Source organism: Chenopodium quinoa, unplaced genomic scaffold (genome assembly GCF_001683475.1).
Source record: "Chenopodium quinoa cultivar QQ74 unplaced genomic scaffold, ASM168347v1, whole genome shotgun sequence".
NCBI classification, from domain to species: Eukaryota; Viridiplantae; Streptophyta; class Magnoliopsida; order Caryophyllales; family Amaranthaceae; genus Chenopodium; species Chenopodium quinoa.
The window spans coordinates 348,804-370,314 of record NW_018743911.1 but is presented as its reverse complement, the minus strand read 5'-3'; the positions used below and the strand labels follow the sequence as shown (position 1 = coordinate 370,314).

Sequence of the window (21,511 nt, the reverse complement as noted above, 5' to 3'; positions counted from 1 at the left end):
TATTCTTGATTTATTAGTGACAAACAATATTTAGTATCAAATCCTTTAACTACCTCGGTGTATAAACACCTTAAGTGCATAAGGCACCTCCATCCTCAACCTCGTCTTATAAGACTTTAAATCTCCCTTTACTCATTCCATTTCAATAATCATGAAAGAGTAATATAATAGTTCATTCCATATATTCATGTACCTTTGTCTCTAAGCTCATCTTGCAAGCTATTGCATACATAATACTTACAAGAAAAATTAATACGCATTTCTCATACATGAATCAAACCAATCATCACATTAATCATCAATCAAACTCACTACCAAATAATTTTCAACCAATCTACAAGTTTCCCTAACATGATTATAAGGTTTTCCAAGTCCTTAAACTTGCCTCTAAAATCAAGGTTTTCGTGTTCTTGTACGTACCTTGAGTAAATGAGTTGGTTGGCCACTTTAGGGACTAAAAATCGCCTTCTACAAAGTCCTCTCCTAAACCAAACAAAAATAATCCAATCAATACCCAAGCAATATAATTTACAGCAATACTAACTTACTTTAAAACCCCTTAAACCATTGAAATAATGCTTTTAAATTGTTCCCATTAGCCAAAGTTAATAATTTAATAGTTCAACTATAAGTTTATATGTTATAATCATGAAAATATAGCTTCTAACATAAAATTCCAACAACTTTAAAGTAAGGATTATAATCTGAAAATTTAGTTTAAGAATATAAAACAACCTCATAAACATCTCTACTTGAAATAATCATTATATAGTAGGTTAGTATGTTAAAAACCTAAAATCCATCATAAAACCTAGATTTAAAACCTTTAAAACCAAGATTAAAAATCTGAAAATTTACTTTAATAGTAGAATGTATGAATACAACAATCTAAACTTGGAATATATAATTAGAATTCAATTAGTTTCATAAAACTCAATCAAACCTTCAAAATTCAATTGAACAACGCTTTAAAACCTTCCTTTTTACTAGAATTAAAATCCTTTATATAGTTTTTTATGTTTCCTACACAAAAACCTTAAATTACATCTTTATATACGAAATTACAGCATATTCTAGCTACCAACCAAATCTAAAAATTTAATTTATACGCATCCTTTGCAAATTTAACAACCCATACTTGTAATAATGGAATAATAGCTTAAATATACATGTAGAAACATTAAAACCTATTTTTTTTTATACCAAAACAATAAAATTCAAATTACAAAAATCTGAAAATTTAATTTAAACTTCAAACATGATACTTTAAAAAGCTATTAACATAAATTAAACCTAGTATAATCAAATAACTTTAGCAACACGTTTTTGAACTCTAAATACATGAAAATCAAGTTTTAAACTCTAATTTTCTTAACTAAATAAATCTGAAATTTTAATGCATAATTTAAACATGATAAAACTTATAAATTTATAATCTTTTAGGATAATTAAACATCATTAAACCATAAAAATAACAATTCAAAACAAAAACTTAATAAAGATTATAATTGGAATAATTTAACAAAGAGGAAAGAAAGAAGGAAGGAGAGAGATAAGGGGTGCGAACTGGTGGTCGTGGGTGAGGTGCGGTGGTCGCCGGAGCAGCGGTGGGCGCCGGTGGTGGGCTGTCGTCGGCGTCAGCAGCACTGCAGCGGAAAAAAAAACTTTTTTTTTCTTTTCTGGTTGAATGCGTGAACAGGAGAGTAGTAGCACTAATATTTTGGGAGGAGAAAGGTTTAGACGTGAGTAAAAGAAGGGAAAATAAGGTGCAAGTCTTTTTAAATAACAATGGGTTAAAAGGGTTTTTAATCCTAATGGAATTAAAACATCTATTTGGACCACAATTGGATGGTTAAAAGAGGTAGCCTTAGATCACTTGAAATTGGGCTACTATTATTATAACACCATTGTCAAAATATGGTTAGTAAGTAAGAAGAGAATTTTTAATTAAAATAGTGCTTATTAATTTAATAAAGTTCAAATTAATTTTCTATAAAATATTTTATATAATAAAATCGAAATAAAATATTCGTATACGTAATAAATAAATATAATTATAATTTACTCAAAATTATGGGGGATTACACTTTTTTTTTTTTTTTTTGTTTCTAATGAAAATTATATGAAAAATCAAATTATAAAAGACTATTAGTGAAAATTCTACAATAGCTAATTGATAGAATCAGACGAGAAATATATCACGTAATAAAATACTTTCCCTATAGATGTCAATATTTGGTGATACATTTTATTTAGACATGTTTGACAACACATAATTATGACACCTTTGCATTGGAGAAGAAATTTAATTATTACATAATAGTAGTATCAGATGATGAAGACACCGATGTTAAGAATAACATTAATGGGTATAGGTAAGACACCAATGAAAAACGTTACCAGTTAATCAGTATATGTAATACGTTCTGGGTTTGGCTTTTTAATATCTTTATTATGGTGGGTCTTGTGCAGTAGTTTTGATAATGGTAGTTACCTTTTTAAGTTGTAGCCTTTGTTATCAAAGGTTTGTAGAGTTGAGATGTAAAAAAAAAAAATGGATATCTTAACAAATTTTGATGTTAAGATTACATCCTTAGATGCTTAATTTCCGACTTTAATTTTATTTATAGGATACATGGGGAGGTATATTGGGATTTAAAATTTAATGGGCTTAATTTAATTTTGTTATGGGCTTTGGGCCAACCAAACTGTTTTAACCAAAATATGGTATATAGGAAACAATTTGATACCCATTTGTCATTAAACGGTCTAAAAGTCTAAAAATGAAGTTGAAAATTGAACTTATAAGCTCTCTAGCCTTAACTTTGTTACAAGTTATACTAGTAATTCTATTATTTGCATCATCTAAAATTAAAAAAGACATATTTTATTTTATATATATTTTTTTTTAAAAAGACATATCTTATCTAAACTTATCTAAACTTATCTGATCTTATTTGAACTTATCTTAACTTATTAGCCCTTATTAGTACTTATTTTAGTTATAAATTGAACTTGGGTAGCCCTGATTAATCCTTATCACAACTTATCTGAACTTACCTGAACTTATTTTTTATAAACTTATCTTATCTGAACTTATTAACCCTTATCTGAACTTATTTTTTCTAAAATAAGTGGAAATAAGGTGAACAGAACAGGGCCTAAGGGCAAGTCAAGACGATAGGAGAGTTTAAAGTGAAAGATTAGTAATATTTGTTCGCCTAAACCATAAAATTTTGCCAGCTAAGAGTTTTTAATTAAGTATTTATACTATCAAATTATGTAGTTAGAATGGTTAGTAAGATTGGCACAAAAAAATTCAATTATTTTGACTACTTCAATAGACAAGTTCAATAAGTCGGATTCAGATTAATGGGTTGACGTTCAACTCATTAATACAATCGAGTTATGCGTGTCAGTTTCAGGTTGAAAATTTCAACCCAAACTTAACCCATTTAATTTCGTGTCGGGTTTTTGTCAACCCAATTACTTAAACGGGTTGAGTATTCTTGACCCAAACTCGCTTATATCGTGTCACGTTCGTGTCAGCTTTAGATAGCCCTAAAGTAGTTATTGATTTTCTAAATTTATTTTCATATTAAATTTAGGGAAATTTATTTTCATATTAAATTTAGGGAAATTCTACATGGTGGCCTCATGAATTCAGCTTTTTTACGTGGAAGACGAACGTTTTTCCAACTCTCATAAGTGGCACCAAGGTTTAGAAAAATTAACCATAGTGCCCTTTTTTAGGTTTATGGCTAACTTTTTTAGTTAAAATGGTTAACCTTTGATATATTTTTATTAAAAAATTATTCAAATTATATTTTAAAATAATAAATTAAAAGAAGTAAAACAAAAAAATTCCCAAAAATTCGCAGCCACCCCACAAACCCTAACCTTGCCGGAATCCGACCAGCCACCAACTCCCGACCACCATCGACAAGTTGCGAAACCACCACTGGCAAGCAGCGAAACCAGCACCAAAAAAACCTCCTTAAACCGCTGCCATCACCCACAAAAACCCACTCCCACAAATTTTGAAATCGCCACCATTCTTACCGCCTAACTCGAAACCACCACCACCCAACTCAAAAAATCGACTCCCACAAACCCAGATTCACCACCGCCCACTTGCGAACTCAAATCTGATGACACAGACGAACGACGATGAAGATTTTGATTTGCTGAGCCGATTTTGATTAGGTGGAATTGGTGGGGTTTTGGGTGGTGGTACAGGCTTTCGGTGGGATGGTTCGATTTGGTGCATGCATTGTGGTTGTTTGAATTGGTGGGGTTTCATTGTTAGAGAAGATGGTGTTGGTTGTGGTGAGTTTTGGGATGGTTGACTAGAGGGCGAAGGTGAGTCGTAGGTGGTGGTTTCAGTTGGAGGTCGGGAGTTGGCTGAGAGGTGGTTTCGGTGGTCAGGAGTTGGTGGCTGGCCGGATTCCGACAAGGTTAGGGTTTGTGGGGTGGTTGGGAATTTTTTGGTTATTTTGTTATTTTGTTTTTTTTTTTTTTTACTTTTTTTAATTTTTTTTATTAATTTAAATAATAATTTAAATAATTTTTTAATAAAAAAAAGGTTAACCATTTTAACTAAAAAAGTTAGCCATAAACCTAAAATAGGGCACTATGGTTAATTTTTCTAAACCTTGGTGCCACTTAAGAGAGTTGGAAAAAAGTTCGTCTTCCACGTAGAAAAACTGAATTCATGAGGCCACCATGTATAATTTCCGTTTAATTTATTATTTTAGCCCACTAATGTTTTATGAACTATATTGCTTTCCTTTGCTAAAATTTTCTCAAACCTTTATGTGTTTTTTACTCCAACTTTTTAACCACTCCTTTAAAACTTCCTTACTTTTTCTTAAATGTTCTTTCGTTTGCTAACTTTACTCACCTTTTTCAAACTCTTTCAAATGATTATTTTGTTATATCCTTTTCTTTATATCGTACGATTTCTTATGATGATACATGTTAGTCGACTCCAAATCATTCTAAGACTAAGACTTTTTTATTTTATTTTATTTTATTTTATTTTATTTATTTATTTTTGGAAGAAAAGGACTAAGGCTTTGTTGTTGTTTTTTTTTTTTTTTTTTTTTTTTTTTTTTCCTTTTTGGCGGTAAAATTTTTTGACTCAAACTTCTCTAACAATTTTCTCGTAAGCAAACACTCCCACTAGGATATTGGATTACCAAGCAAAGCTTGATCCATTGATAAGGATTAAGCCTCCCAATCTTGAGGTTGGGGGTTCACTCTCTATTAAGAACACTTTGACAATCTAGCTTGCAAACTCTGAATAGGTTAACAAGTGAGAGGCAATTCATCATTTCATCTTACATACATAATAAAAAGAAAGAATAAAAAAATTGGAATATTGGATTTGTAAGATCTCTTTCATGAAACACCCTTATTAGCTCGTTGAAAGGGAGGTTTAAGTATGGGTCTTTTTCACATGGGAGGGTGAATAGGTAAGTTTATCCAAAATACACCAGTTTAATTGATAAAGGCACTCGACAACAATCATATCATTAAGTTGTCATTTATACAATCAAGCAGCTAAGTGCTATTCATGACTACCAAACATCTATACAAATCAGCATAAAAAATCAGATAGCCGCTAACACCTGAAACAAATAATTGGCCATCTACTTACAGCCAAATAGAGGTTATTATCTATTTCAAAATGCTTCTATTTCTGCTTGAGATATAATCTTGCTTAATTGGACCAAGTGAAGATCACCTTCTTTGATTTGCAATTCGCAAGATCTTATGACCATTCATTTGCAATATCGCAACACCAACCTACTTCTTAGACTCCAGGGATTTTACCAGCTGAAAATCGGAAGAAAATGGGATGAAAAAGAGACAACCCTGATGCACCTTTTACCCACTGGATTCCTGCATCCTGCAACATAAACTGGTCAGCAATTCTGCAACATGCAGCTATCAGGATCAGTATGAGAAGAAAAAACCAAAAAGAGGCACCTGAGAAGAAATTTACCTGGTTAGGTTTTCCTGCCAAGTATAACTTGCTATATACAGACTGTCTGTGTAAGGTTGTTTTTCTTAAAATGTTTCTTTGATCAATATAATCACCAGCTTCTCGAACACAGGAGGGTTAAGAAAATTGAAGCCACGGTGAACAAGGTTCCTTGTAAAGTTGTACTTCTCTCCCTTTAAGGTGATCAAAAATCCCAACTATGAAATAATATCACATATGCAAAAGCACTAGTATTTGATAAGGGCTGGCAAAGAAGCATGCAGTTCTCCTAAGCACTGAAAGATCCAATTGAGAAGTTGCTCCCTTGGTAGCTCCAGAAGTAGTTCAGTCTGTCAGACCAAATAAAGAAAACAATGGAAGCATGTTGCCGTTAGGTAAGTTACAAAGAGGCAACAAGGAGAGCATTATCCACCAACTACATTATTTCATATAATCACTTCCACCTTATAGATGACACGTACGCTTAAAAGATGCTTGTTCTAGGATAAAAATTAGGAGTAAAGCATGCCGAAGATGGTAAAGGTAGATAGGTCATCTTTCCTTAGATTTTCCCACCCTGCTTTTCTTTTTTTTATTTATTACTTCATATATCTCTTATTTCTTGCAAATGTATAAGATGACTTGTACAAATATAGTTATAAAAAATAGATTGGAGTACAGTATAGCTTTTCATTTTTTTATCCCCGGTCAAATTTTCCAACTAACTTTCATCTTCACTGAAAACAAAACAAGGAACTTATGGTAACTTCTCTGCTTTTCAACAGAGAAGTAATCAACAAAGCTTGTCAGAAAGTCCATGATATGACAATCAATTTGCTGGAAGTTTTGTATGACAAACCCTCTATAATACTAGTCATAAAAAGGGAATTTCTAAATGAAAAGGTAGCATAATGCCATGAAACAAATAGGTACGTAGATGAGATAAATAAAAAAGTTCTACAGGTTCACTTCTGCAGAGAAAGGACAGTTGATAACAGGCCTGAATAAAACACTTACCTTAATTTGTCCATTATCATACACAAGTGAACTACGCAAAACATCAGAAGCCATGGAGTCCTTGATCATCCTGAATACATCTTTAGTCATGTTTGTTTCCATGCCAACTATCCTTCCAATGACACAAATTCGGTTAATCCCAAGGTCTGCTGCCATTCTTTTCACATAGAGTTTCTTTAATAGAATTTCCATTGAGTTAGGCTCTTTTCCATACTGTCGCCGCAAATCCTCTGTAAATTTAACTAAACTCAAGATGTCCTTCTCTGCTGCCTTCTCAGCATCATTTATTAATTCCATGGGATTCTCTAGATAATTTATGTACTCAGAAGAGAGATGAGGATTGACATTTATATCAAGCTGGAATGGAAAATTTAAAAGAAGGGAGTTAGAAATTAGATAAGGATAGAATTGTGAATAATTGGATCATAAATTGCTTGTCATCAATCACATAATGGATTTGTGACATGGTCACATTACTGGATGCTATTATATATTCTTGAATCTCATACACCAATTAACTGGAAATAATGCATTTTGTTATCATCCTTAGGGTTGCTTTCTGAAATGGAATTTTAAGGTATTGGTGCTTTTGCAGGAATGAAACTATTTCCAATTCTTATTAAGACCACCGCTCAGAAGTGTGAGTACATTATCAATTAATCTTGTGATGAAATTATCTTTAAACGACTTATTGACTCTTATGTGTCAATTTTTGCTTGTTCTTATAGCAAAAATCTGACTTATTTTAAGAAGTTGCAGCACTAACACATTTTATCAGTTAATTAACATCATTACACGATATTTAGTACCTGAACATCTTGATAAGGAATAGATCTAATCCGGTGTTCTTCAACCTGCGAAACAAGGCCAGAATCATAATTCACAATAAGCAAAGCCAAAGGGTTCTCAAGGTAGGCTATCTAAACAAAACCTAGCTGAAACAAGACTGGAAAATTATTTTTCAACAATGGGTCAAAAGCTTGATACAAGAATAATAGGTATATATCAAAGGAATTAGACAGATTACCTTGGACAAGCTCTCAAAAAGCATCTCAAAAAAGAGATCGATGCCCACATTTCCTACATCACCTGTTTGCTGCTCACCAAATATATTACCAAAACCTCTAATTCCCATGTCCCTTTCAGCAAGCTGAAAGCCTTGACCAAGTTCACGACACTCTTCAAGGGCTGAAAGTCTCTCCTACAGGTGTAAGTGAAATTCATCTCAGTAACTGCAACTTGAAATTTAGAAAAAATGTTGATACAAATGACAATGATTGAACGACTTTAATCAAACTGAGATTGCAACAATGGGTAACTAGACAAACCAGTGCTTGATCAGACAGCAGAGATTTATCTGGGTAAAATAGGTATGCGTAAGCTTCCTTATCTGATCTCCCAACCCTTCCTCGCAGCTGTTGAATTGGAATTGGGGTGACAAAGATATAGAATCAGTAGGAGAGATAGTAATACATACATACATTTTCCACAACAATGTATGTGAATCATCCAAAATAGAAGTTGTTAAAGGTAAATTCCTATCAAGCATTAAAGACAAATTTGTTTTCAATCAATAACTCTTAATTCGCTAATCCCTTGCAAACAGCGAACAGAAAAAGTTAATACAGAAAAACCTATTAATCAGCAAAGTCAGAAACCTATACCATCCATTCTCATGTAAATATAAAAAGACAACTGAAAAAAGTACACTGTACAACGAGGACAGCTGACATGCAATGTCCTATCAACAGAAAGACTAATAAGAGATTAGCATTAGCCCAATTTCTTTGAACCTCCCCAACTGATTAACTTTTGAAAGTCTCAGACATGTTGGCCCATAACAATGCTAAATGAGTGACTGTCCCACAACAAACCAGAAGACATCAAATCAAAAGAAAAGACACGGCAATTTCGCTCCAACCAAACACCATAAAATTGCCATGAAAGCATTGCACCATGGCACTTTTTCTCATTACGCTCACCAAAACCCTTGAACAGAGCTATAGCCAACACATGAACTCTAAAGGGCAAGGCCAAGTAACCTTCTCCAAAGATAAATGGCCATGTCAAAGTGTAAGAAAATTGTGAACAAGACTCAATACTAGCCAGAAAAGAAAGCAATTATATGGTGAAAGAACCCATACCAACTTTTGTTGTTGAAGCATCTATCGACTTCCAAAAGAATTTTCCAACCAATGAAGCTAGAATTTGAGGGGATCAACTAAAGCAACTAAGAAAAAATTTACCACATGAAGACCCTAGAATTTTCCACTTGGCTTATTGATTTATGACATATAATTAGAAAAAAGAGCTCTTTTGACACCCTATCATTTAGTGGTATTTGAAAATGTAACTAGTACAATAAATTCCAAACATGGTAATTATGGAGCAAAGACAAATGATATAACTGAGGGAAAAAAGGGCTGCTCTTAGGTTTGTGAATAATATATATATATATATATATATATATATATATATATATATATATATATATATATATATATATATATTAACTCCTAGAAAGCCGTAGCAATCCCATAAGCATTGAGAGCTTTAGAAATATTGTAAAACCACCCTAACGACTTGTAAAACTCCACTAATAAGAAGATTGTCTCCTTTTAGGGTTCTCCTCAACCATTTACTAGAAACAAGGCTTACTTTTGAGAACAAGTGTGGAATGGGTGGCTAATACCCTAGCTTCTGATGCAGAAACTTATTTTGTAGAGGGTTCTAACCACTCCTCCACCTACACCACCACCACCCAACCACCACCACCACCACCACCACCCCCCCACCCCCAAAAAAAAAAGAAGAAAAAAAAAAAAAAAAAGCTTGTACTATTTCTATTAGCCATGATCGTTACATGCAAACTCTATTATCTAATATAGTGCTAGCTATTCACCAATACAAATTGAACAATCGCAGATAGTTAAAGACATCCCTTAATGTCTAGAACTTTTAAATAAATACTTGTACACAGTTTGGGCAGAAAGTAACATGCCTGATATAGCTGTGCAAGTCCAAATTGCTGAACATCCTGAATAATTATAGTGTTTGCATTTTGGATATCTAATCCACTTTCCACTATATTTGTACATATAAGAATTTTAGTTTTTCCAATGGCGAAGCTTTCCATTGTTTCTTCAAGCTGTTTCGAGTATTGCTGGAATTAAGAGTGGATGAAAAATGTGAGATGCAAACACCAATTGATTAGAATAATAAGCAAAGATGTATAGTATGCATATCATCATACGACAGGAAATCAGACCAAAATGAGGCACAAGTAATTCCCAAAACTTCAGCCTAATGGAAAAAAAGTTCCAGAGCCAGCCTAGAATATCTGAAAAGCATATATTTTAATTATCAGGATGCACCATTCCAAATTTCAGATGAATATTTCACTTAAAACTTCACCAACTACTGTTCAAATGCACTCCAGTGCCCACTGTTCAGTCATGCTAAGAAGGCTTCGCAAGGTTATCTCTTTCAGGTATAAAAAGCGATTTTGATCCATCATACTTTTCTAAGAACTAGCTGTGCCATCGCGCGCAATAGCCCAAATTTGAAATTAATATTTATGGATTTTGCGTTAATGATAATCGTTTAGTTTGAATTATATTGCACGATAACCCAACTCTGCTAAGTACAAGTAATTTAATTATGGTTGATGTGTAGATGATGAATGTCTGTTAGTATTATACTTGTAAAAATATTGCTTATGCTAGTGTTCAGTTAATTGTGCAAGTATGTAATTGTATGTACATTAATTATGGAACAGTTTATAGGAGAAAATGTATTAATATGATTTATGAGTATGGGAGCAACTGAGCAAGTGTAGACTATGAGCATAATATGTTTGGTTGACTCATGAAAAATTTAAAATACAATACTCAGTACAGATTACAGAAAGTAAAAAAACAAAAAAAATCAAACAATATATTTGTAAATTTAATAAAAAAAATTTATTCTCTTTCTCAAATTACATGTAAGTTATATATATATATATATATATATATATATATATATATATATATATATATATATATATATATATATATATATTATGTTATAGAAATAATGAATTATTCTTAGTTTCTTGCCCTATACAACATAAGAATGTGATTAGTATTATTTCACCTTTTTTTTTTTAAGGAAACACTCTTCCTAACCTATAAAATTGCAAAAGAAAAAAAATAGTTAGAAAACTAGATTTAATTAAGAAAAGAAATGGGGAAAAAAACAATGCCAACATGACAAAAACACTATTGATATTTTCCCAAAATGAATAGTAGGCATTCTCACTTTTTTAAAGTTTATTGTATAGATATAGACTTGGTGGAAATTCAATTCTCAGTCTCTTTAAGCTCCTTTTTCTTCATTATAGGATTTATTGCAAACCTAAAAGATCTCTCCGGAGAGACATATTTTTGACTTTTTAAAATAATTTACAAGAAAAGTAGATATCAACTAGCTGAAGGTAAAAGGGGAAATAAATAAAGAAAAATATATGATGAAATACCTTTCCATGAGCAATGGCTATTTCAACATCTGGAAAGGACTGTTCAAGAAAACCCATGACTTCCTCAAGTCCTGCAAAATAGTATAAGCTCAAAATTTCATACAAACAGCCAAACCCAGCCAAGATATCTACACATAAAGCAAAGCTTTTGACTATCATATCAACCATACTAATTTACAGCTCCTTTTCAATTTTTTTTGGTGGATAGCCCTATGACATATACAACTATACGAAATACAATGTTGAAAACCCTTCCATTACTTGCAATTTATGACACAAGCACCTAAAAAGCTGTACAAATAGAGTTAGTGTACACTTATGTACATTTAAGAATCAATTCTGTACATAATCTTTTGTTACACTTTCTCTGTTCTACTTGCTATTTTTTGTAATACCTATGTATGTTCCCTCTTTACCATTATCACCTTATGCAGACAATCCATAAACCTAGTAAAATTTCTAAAATTTAATACTACGTAGCTACTAGTCCTTTTCAGATGCTTTTAATATAATTATCATTTTCTACTAGAACAGACATCTGACTGAAGAAAAGAATCTTGTTTCACCTTTTATACGAGGAAGAACATAGAAGACTTGGCCGTCTCTATCCAGCTCATATTTAATTGCTGATACTACATTCTCTTTACTGAAAGCTGAGAGCTGTGTCTTGATCGGGACTCTCTCTGGAGGAGGTGTTGAGATTAAACTGCAGACAAACCATATAATTTATCAAGCTGAACCAGGAAAATTCTGTAGAGATAGAAGCTACATTCTACAGAATATCTACATGTTTTCCTTCTTCTTCCCTGCAGAAGAGATACAGGAAAAGGGAGTTGATTCTAAAACTGAAAGTAGTTTAGTCACACATGAGCTGAGGACCTCTCCCTAGTGTATTTGTCAGACCCTTATATTTAGAAGTCTAATCAGAAGCATCTAAACTTAAACAATGATCATGTAAATTACAAAAAAGTCTAAGATAAATATTTCTATTTTGAACACTTTCACTTGAGACCAATCAAAGCATTCAGTCAGTGTCAATTTCATGACATATAGAGACACACAAATAACAGGATATACATATACAGTTTATAGTTACTTATATTTATAATGAAGTAACTGTTTTAGATAGTATTCAAAGTGAAAACAAACCTTGCATCACGAAACCCTGTCAAAGCTAGATAGAGTGTTCGTGGTATTGGTGTCGCTGACAGTGTGAGAACATCAACTGAGGTTTTGAAGGAAGCAATCTTCTCCTTCTGCTTGACTCCAAACCTCTGTAAAGCAAAGAAATATTGCATCATCACTGTAACAGTAGATCCACACATATATCAGAGGGATTTATCATTCATTGCAAATAGATAATTTAAAAAGTATTCAAGATTCAAAAATTCAGATAGTACTTAAATTCCATGTATAAAACATCTCGATTAAACAGTTGTACTATGGAAACTATACATAATAACTTCATAAGTGACAAACTTCACTTTCTATGCATTTTGGGTTCTAGGAGTGTATGAAATCTTGCTATCCTTCAATGAATTTGACAGGCATGAAATATTCATAGCATTACATCAGGTTCTTCTTTTTGGAAGCAAGTACATGGATTATGACTCATGTAGGTAAGTATGATTGGCAACTTGCATTGAAAGCTCATAATTAGCTCTGAGGACATGAATAATAAGGGTTATTTGGTACAAAGTGATTTGCACATCCAAAAGGCCTATTTACAATGATGCTACCATTAGGATTTAAGGTATCCACTCAAAAGTTGTGTGAAGCAGATGGGTTTGGCATAGAGCTCTTGAACCCAATCAAGCCATAATTTGCTAGCTGGCTATCTTGCAAAAACTGAATTCAAGAACAAGACTTGCTGCCACATATATTTGTGATGAGAAATCTTCTTTTGTGAGACAGCAATCCTGAGACATTTGAAAGTGGTTTCATTGATATTTGTTTTATTGTACACAGATGATTGGGAATCCGCTGTACTAGCAGAAATTTTAATGTATAATGAGGAAGATATATAGAAATATTTTCTTTTTTGTAAAGAAAAAAAAAAAAAAAACAGTTCGCAACAGTAAGTTGTGATTTGGAGTTTAGATGGCTACACTTGCACCATGCATATATTATGCCTAGAGACTCCAAAACATTTCTGTTTGAGAGCAGAAAGTGTTCCTCCAGTTGTATTTTGGGAGAGTAGGTATGACATTATAGATTAAATATAGAGCGTTATCGCGTTAGTATAGATAAATAAAGGTGAGTGGTAAGATGTGGATTGGTCAGTTGCAATCTAGTTAATACTAAGGGCTTAAGTAGAGAAAGCCTTCTATGGCTGTTTAATCTTTGTATGATTGCCATCAATAAGACTTCCATAGGCAATGATCAGTTCATAATTTACAGAGGAAAAAGAAAGCATTTTGCATTGATTGTATACCTTCCACAGTGAGAATTTGTCTTTCTTCTTTTATCTCTTTTTTATATATAAATTTTGATTTGTGTTTCCACATGGAGAATTTTAATTGTGTGCTTTTAGAATGTTACAATTGATGTTTTCATCAAGATTCGGGGGCAGCAAGCAACATAAAATGTGTAATCGAAAACTTAGAGCGCTTAAATATTTAAAAGTAATGTAAATGAAATAGGCCTCATAGCGGCATAAAAACCACATATCAAGGTCAAACAAAATGGAGCTGGACTCTAGATTGGTAAATACAAAAAAAAGGCCATGCTTTGTTCAACTAAAAGTGCTTTTAAAAAATTATACTTCATACTCAATATTGCAGTATTAGAGGAAATACTTGGATTAATTTTGAATAACATCTACCAGCTCATGAAGTGCATACTACAACAAGACATCATAACTTAACTTAGCTCATCTTGATCATTGTCACAAATCAAGAAATGAGATTACAGATGCGGGAACAGAAAGCCCAAACAATTTTCAATATAACCAAATGATCAAGAACAAATAGATTATCAACATAAGATTACAATGTAGATAAAATGTTAATAAATACTCCATATATGCTAGTTTCTTATGTACCAAATCAAAAGTTTTTTGGTGTAAATCAAAGGAAGAGTTGGTCAAAAGGTTAAGGTAGCATACATTTGATTCCCTCTCCTATTATGCCCTATGAAGTACCTCATCATAGGCAATGGGATACTGTTGTTGAATAGAATGGTCTGACAAAGAACTGAACAAAAATATTGGTAGCTATGCATACAAGAAAATGTGAATAACCAATTTGAGAAACTACCACAAGTCATATATGCCACCTCAACATAGAAGAAAGAGAAGAATACAGCATACATGAAAATATGTAAAAGAAGATGGCAAACACATAATCATCATCTAAAAGATATACAGAAGAAAGGAGCCAAACCTGCTCCTCATCAACTACAAGAAGGCCCAGATTATTATAAACAACGCGATTTCCAAGAAGTGAATGAGTTCCCACAATAATGTCCAGTTCACCCTTTTTTATCTGACGCAAGTATTCCTCCTTTTCTCCTCTGGTCTGCATATAGGAAGCAAGCCTAAGTTCCTAACAAAACTAAATATAGTACGTAACAGCAAGTTATTTTTTTATTAATTTACTAGGGGGTTTTCTTTCAGAGTTTAAAAGTTAAATATCCAGTTTTGCAAATGAGAAAGGATCTTTATGGTTTCAAGAATCTGGAAACCCATTCCTTAATAACAACACCATGCGGATATCTTTGATTCTCCGTATCAGTTTATGAATAATTCAAAATTCATACCCCATCTGCAAGAAACCCAGTTCATCGCCCCCCACCCCCCCCCCCCCCCCCCCCTGCCCCCAAAATATCCCTTTGATCATCAATTCATCCCCTTGTTACTCCCCTTAGCTTGTAACTTAGTGAAGTGTACCCCTGCTTCTCATATTCACCTCTATAATCACTAGAGTCTGGCACCTCTCTTCTTCCCACCCTCACACGGTCTCTTGTAGTCTCTCCAAAAATAGGGTCATTGAATTCTAAGATCTCCAACCCAAAGCTCTTGCAATTATTTGACTATCAGATTGGTAAGATGCTCAATAAACTGATGCTAGGCCAGAGGCATCTGCCACTAGTTTCCATCAAGTGGCAGTGGGACAAGGAAGTTGAACAGAGAGTTTGTTATGGACCTGAGTTTAGAGAAATAGCCATATAAATCAATGAAAAAGGAATAGAAGGAGAAGATGCTAGTCACATAGAGCTGAATCTTAGGCATAGTATTTCTTAGTATGTGCCTGGAATAAACATAGCCATGAACAAATGAAGAGGCCTTTCCTGATCCAATATTCCGATCTCCACGATTGTACACACAATGTCTACATTTTTTAATATGAAAAGGTACAATATGAGAAGAAATTCACATTTAACAATTTAGCATACTCAAATACATTGCATTACACTTAAGCTCCAATGCTGCTAGGGTAAATGGTCTAAAGTATGACAACTGAATAGTTCAAGGTATGAAAAATGGACACCTTCCCAGAATGATATATTACCCCTACCTAGCTCCCATAAAGCAACAGCATAACGAAGCAGAATATAATAAAAAAAATTAAAAAAAAAAAAAGTGACTTGCACAGCAGATAAATTTAAGAAACTGAGCCTACAAGTGGTGAAAAATTCATGTATGTAATGTATTGTGCAAATCAAACATGTAGTATTCAGATTGTCAATTGAGCATTTTATATCTGCTAAGCAATAGGAAAACACTTACTTTGAAATTATTGGTATTAGGTTTACTAATATCTTAAATACTAATTGTACTTTACTTTGAATGTCTAATTAAATATCAGCCAATGCTCAACCTGTAAAGTTGGAATTTGATAACATCATAAATAAAAAGCATAAATGCTGTTGATACATCTTTTACTAATATATATCCATGGTCTATCACTGATCCTATGATATTAAGAAAATTACAACTCGGCCTACCTGAAACCTGCTCAGAAGTCCAACCTTGATATTGGGATACATGGAAAATCGCTCAGAAATCACATCAAAATGCTGCTTGGCTAACACAATAGTTGGTGCTAGAACCATTGCCTGCTTTCCTGCTGAAACAACACAAAAGACTGCACGCAATGCAACTTCAGTCTTGCCAAATCCAACATCTCCACATATCAATCTGTCCATTGGAGTTTCTCTGTCTGTCAAATCCTTCTCTACATCAATAAAAGCCTGCAGAAAATGTCAAGTACTCTAACTAGAAGTATCAACCATGAAGCAGGAAATGACATTTGTGTTTTGACATGGTTATAATTCGATAGAGGTGTGCATCAAAACATAGCATAAATATGCAGCATCTAGGTAATGAGGCTAAGGATATAGATCTATAAGGCCTTGCATAAACTAATTTAGTAAAAACCCCTCCCCCTCCTCTCCCAAGAAAGAATTATTCCAACTAAACCAGAAGGAAAGAAAAAAGTAGTTGAAGCTCATAATTGGTCAAACCTAACTGATAGTTCCAGAATATATACTAAAGCATTGATTTGACATTTTAACTCTCAAGCACTTGGGGTATCAACTGCTCAAATTGTGTTAAAATTTGAGACAATGTTCACAATAGCAAGACAAACCTTGGATATAAAGAGCAACTTTGGGTAGTTTGACAGATACAACTCATACAAGTATATGATACATCCAAGATAAAATAATACAAGATGTTTGTTGTCCTTCTGTCTAAAAGGGGTGATGTGGCATGCTAGAGTAGTTGGTGTGCCTCAATGATCCACTATAAATGATGGTTCCTTCAAGGGGCCATTAGGCTCCAAAAGGGAAATCTTGAACAAGTTCAGATGAAATTTCAGCATACCACCAACATAAGCCCTTCCTACAATACAACCTTTTGTATAACTAGAACTAAGAAAAATATCTATGTTTGATATTAGTCACTTATTGCCACAAAAACCAAAGAAACAAGAAACTTAAACGCTAAGATCAAACTCCACAAGAAAAGGAAAAAAATAAATAAAAAAAATAAAAACTCGTGAAAGATTTTCATGCCCCAAAAGATTAAGAGGTATATTTCACTTAGCTTCTTCATGCCTATTTTAACTAGTTATAATTTTTGTAATAATACCATCGGCAGTACTTAATAATTATATGGCCACAAGCCCCTTTCCTCCATAATTGATTACAAAAAAAAACAGGCGGGGGGGGGGGGGGGGGGGGGGGGGGGGGCGTTATTAAACCTAGGTCGGATATTAAATAGGAAATTCCAATGAAAATGCCTCAAGGATTAGCAATAGCCTTTGTTCCCCTTGCCTTAATTAATTTATATTAGAAAAATAAGTTCAAATAAGAATAACAAAAAATGCCTCAAGGATTAGCAATAGCCTTTGTTCCCCTTGCCTTAATTAATTTATATTAGAAAAATAAGTTCAAATAAGAATAACAAACTCTTAAAATTTGAGTAATGAAAATCAAGCTCACTAAGTTTAAAACTATAGATCAAAGCTAATAAGGGCTACCGCCTACTGGAGTTGCATTCATAACTACTATAAGTTCAATTCAAGCAAATAAGTTCTCATAAGTTCATATTAGTGAAATTAAGGTGAATAGAGCACAGCTTAGGCCTTGTTTGATTGACATTAATGGACATGGTCTAGTTCCTAGAATCCTAGTAAGTGCTTATGTGTAGTGTTATTTGGTTTACATGAAAAAGGTTTGTGGTAAGTTGATATTACATGGATATTTCGAATTCTCATACACCATGGGAAGTGGCTAGCCCACTCCCCCCCTTCATGAGCCACAATTCCCCCATGTGTTTTGGTTAATTTGAATATCTACCCTCCAAATTCCTATGAAGTGCAAATTCTAAAGTGTTAATCAAACATATAAACCATTCCACTTTGTAGATTAACAAGGGAGATAACTTTCATGAAATGCAAAGTCTCACGGATATTTACTTCCAACATAAACCAAACAGCCACTTAGATAGTTATATTGCATTTAACTGCCAATGAGAAGTAGTGATGCTGCAAAAAGAATGGCTTTTCAGTAATAGAAAGTGTTTTACCTGTTTTTGATCTGGTGTGGGCTCATGAAGAAACTGAGAAGTAAACTCATCCATTGATGGACATTTTGGATACGGAGGTCTTTTCTGTTTAAGCCTATGTAAATACAATTCCATCAAGTCAACTACCATTTTCTGTACTGCAACCTTTCCTTTGGTCCTCCTCTTTTCCCATGCACTTGTGTCATTTAGTTTACTGAGTGTTCGTGGCTTTTTTGGTTCATTTGGACTGAAATAGGAAATACATAACACTCAATAATTGAATGCTGGAGCCTGGAAGACTGGATATACAAGAATCATCATAAAAAAGGCACTTAAATATTCTTAGTAAACTCTTGATTCACTAATGCCAGCAGTTGTAAGGAATACAGTGGTAGCATGCAAATGTCAAAAGAAACAAAAATGCACAACAATACCAGCGAAATTTTCACTAATATTAAACATAACAAAGTCTTAACAAGATAATACTTCGTATATCGTGACCCTCACAAAGTTGCTTATTACACTGGCAAACTATTGTATGTCATGACCCTCACAAAGTTGTTTATTATACTGGCAAAAATATTCCATTACTGAGATAAATAAAGGTCTACAACTGTCATACAATTTTGTTTCACATTCAACCTTCTCACAAGAAGGTGAATGCAAATGTCAAAATACTAACATCAGCAGCAAAAGACATTATATATTCAGGCAAAACCCAACTCAAGAAAGCTCAAATATGTACTGTCCTACAAGTTCTTCCCTATTCAAGTATTCATCTAACAAGTCCTAACTCATATTCTAAATTTCTAACACTCCAAATTCACTAACAAAAGAAGTGAGTAATCTAGGAATTAAGATTGAATTTCAATAAGAAAGGATCATAAGAAACCATACAGATTATATCGGTAGAGCATACGCGACGCCTGCTTAACAGGAAGCTTAGCCATACCATCTCCAAACTCAATAAACACATACTCAATAGGTTCAGAACCATCTTTTGGCATATCATATTTGATCCCAACAAATCTTCCAATACCCACTTTCTTATGAACTACATAATCCCCAGATTTTAGAGTATAAGGATCAACTTTATAACTAATCCCACCACTTTCTTTTCCTCCTCCTTTCTCTTCCTTATTTTTCCCTTTCAATTTCTCCAACCCTCTTTGCTGCTGCTGCTTCACAAGCTGTATATACTTCTCAGCCTCCTTAGAATCCAAAGCTGGTTTCGTAGAGTCTCGGGTTCCATGATCCCTCCTTATTCTCTCGTTTAAGGCCGAAATCGGGTCGAATTCTGAGTCAGAAACCTTCTCCTTTCCAAAGGATGATTTGGTCCGGGAACCCCCTTCAGTGTAAACAGCATTGCAGATTAATAATTGGGGTTTACGACAATGGCGGCGACACGGGCATTTGAAGTTGATAGAGATGGTGGATAATTGAGGGTATGAGCTCAATTTGAAACAGTTATCTGAAATTGGGAGGAAGAAGAGTTTTGTGGCAGCCATTAGTTCTAAGAAATTGAAGGTTTTGGGTGAAAAAGGTGGAAGTTTAGCAAAGATAGCTGAAACTGAAGATGGGTTTTGGCATTTTTGAAGGAGAAAGAAAATGGTGATTGAAAATGGGGGGTTTTGAGAGGGTTTAAGCAGAAGGAAGGGAGATACAGGTAAACTGATAATGTGAAGAATTTGTGGAGTAGACATAAAGCTGCTGAAAATATCTAATCACCAATTTAGAAATCTGATAACCGTTAATGACCAGTGGCGGATCCAGGATTTCCGAGATAGTGTGTCACCATCAATTATTGATCATTTTGTGAAAGTACAATTTTTTTTTCCATGTCTTGTTCATAATTAATTTCAATTCAAAACTTATATATATAAAATATATATATATATGTATATATACATATACCAAATTGATTTCAATCCAAAAATAGGACACAAAAATTCATATCACAACCAAATACAGTACTTAAGAATTCAATTTTACAAGTCGAAAATACTACAAATAACATGTTATAAACCAATGGTACAATAAAATTATTATATTGAATTAACTTTATGATTTTTTAGTTAATTGATAAGCTTTATGGGAAATATTAAAATTGGTTGTACAAATATAAGATATAAAAAGGGAAAAAAAATTATTAAAAAATTATACAAAAAAAAGTGAGATAACTTAAAAGACCAGTTATTAAATATAACTGGTCTCTTTAATGAAAAAGAAAGTAACGCAAAAAAAATGTGAAATGCAATAGCAGCATCAAAGAGACCTCTTATATAAATAACAGATCTCTTTAATATATAAAAAAAAACACACCAAGTCTTTTGTAGCAATAGCAGCATCAAGAGATCTCCTATCTTAATAAGCGGTCTCTTTGATATTGTTTGTTGTTACCACTAGCAGCATCAAAGAGACCCCCTATCTATAATAAGGGGTCTCTTTGATATTTATTTTTTAAAAAAAATACTGTGTCACCGGACCCACTATGACTAAAGGTGGGTCCGCCCCTGTTAATGACAGTTAAGGCTTAAGGTTATTTTACTACAACAAAACTGTTAAGTGGCATTAATGGTAATTTTGTACAACAAAATCTAAATCAATATATTAAAAAGCGTTTCTAAAAACATCTATGTTTCCCATAGATCATCTAATTACGTCACACACTCAACTCCTCATTATAAATAGTAATTTTGGTAGTAGGCTAGGGCTGAGTAGGGGGCACAAGGGGTGCTAACGATGGGGCAAGGATGGGAAGGGGGTGCCGGTGGTGGCTCTGGGTAGTAGACGCCTGGGGTTTTTTTTTTTTTTTTTTAGGAGCAATTGCTCAGTGACACATGGACATGCGGCCCCACTAATGAATTCTTAGATGGAATCCATTAAGTGGTGTTGTGGTGGTGAAAACAATTTTTTTTTTTTGGTGGTAAAATAAAAATTGTAGAAGATTTGCTGTTAAAAAGCAATTTTGTGT

The 21,511-nt window shown here is 33.3% G+C and overlaps 1 protein-coding gene across 3 annotated transcripts; it reads right to left on the bottom strand.

Annotated features, from left to right (window-relative positions):
• Positions 1-5,388: 5,388 nt before the first annotated feature.
• Positions 5,389-20,313, bottom strand: LOC110687046 (ATP-dependent DNA helicase At3g02060, chloroplastic-like). Of its 3 annotated transcripts, none has more exons than XM_021863674.1 (14): positions 19,435-20,310; positions 18,559-18,784; positions 16,473-16,718; positions 14,909-15,043; positions 12,675-12,799; positions 12,092-12,231; positions 11,526-11,596; positions 10,008-10,169; positions 8,335-8,421; positions 8,034-8,207; positions 7,816-7,860; positions 7,007-7,363; positions 6,011-6,339; positions 5,389-5,914 (listed from the first exon to the last, which is right to left on the bottom strand). In XM_021863674.1, the coding sequence occupies exons 1-13, from the start codon at positions 20,238-20,240 to the stop codon at positions 6,238-6,240; spliced, it is 2,676 nt and encodes an 891-aa protein (XP_021719366.1). In that variant the 5' UTR covers positions 20,241-20,310; the 3' UTR covers positions 5,389-5,914; positions 6,011-6,237. The 3 variants fall into 3 exon arrangements, with proteins under 3 accessions (XP_021719366.1, XP_021719367.1, XP_021719369.1); XM_021863675.1 differs by having other exon boundaries at positions 5,389-5,907; XM_021863677.1 differs by lacking the exon at positions 14,909-15,043 and having other exon boundaries at positions 19,435-20,313.
• Positions 20,314-21,511: the final 1,198 nt, after the last annotated feature.

Excerpts from the sequence above, each read along its gene's own strand:
- LOC110687046 (XM_021863674.1), bottom strand. The coding sequence starts at position 20,240 with ATGTCTACTCCACAAATTCTTCACATTATCAGTTTACCTGTATCTCCC. Across the intron at positions 16,719-18,558 it reads CCACACCAGATCAAAAACAG|GCTTTTATTGATGTAGAGAA; the intron begins GTAAAACACTTT and ends CATTTTCTGCAG. Across the intron at positions 11,597-12,091 it reads TGTTCTTCCTCGTATAAAAG|GACTTGAGGAAGTCATGGGT; the intron begins GTGAAACAAGAT and ends ACTATTTTGCAG.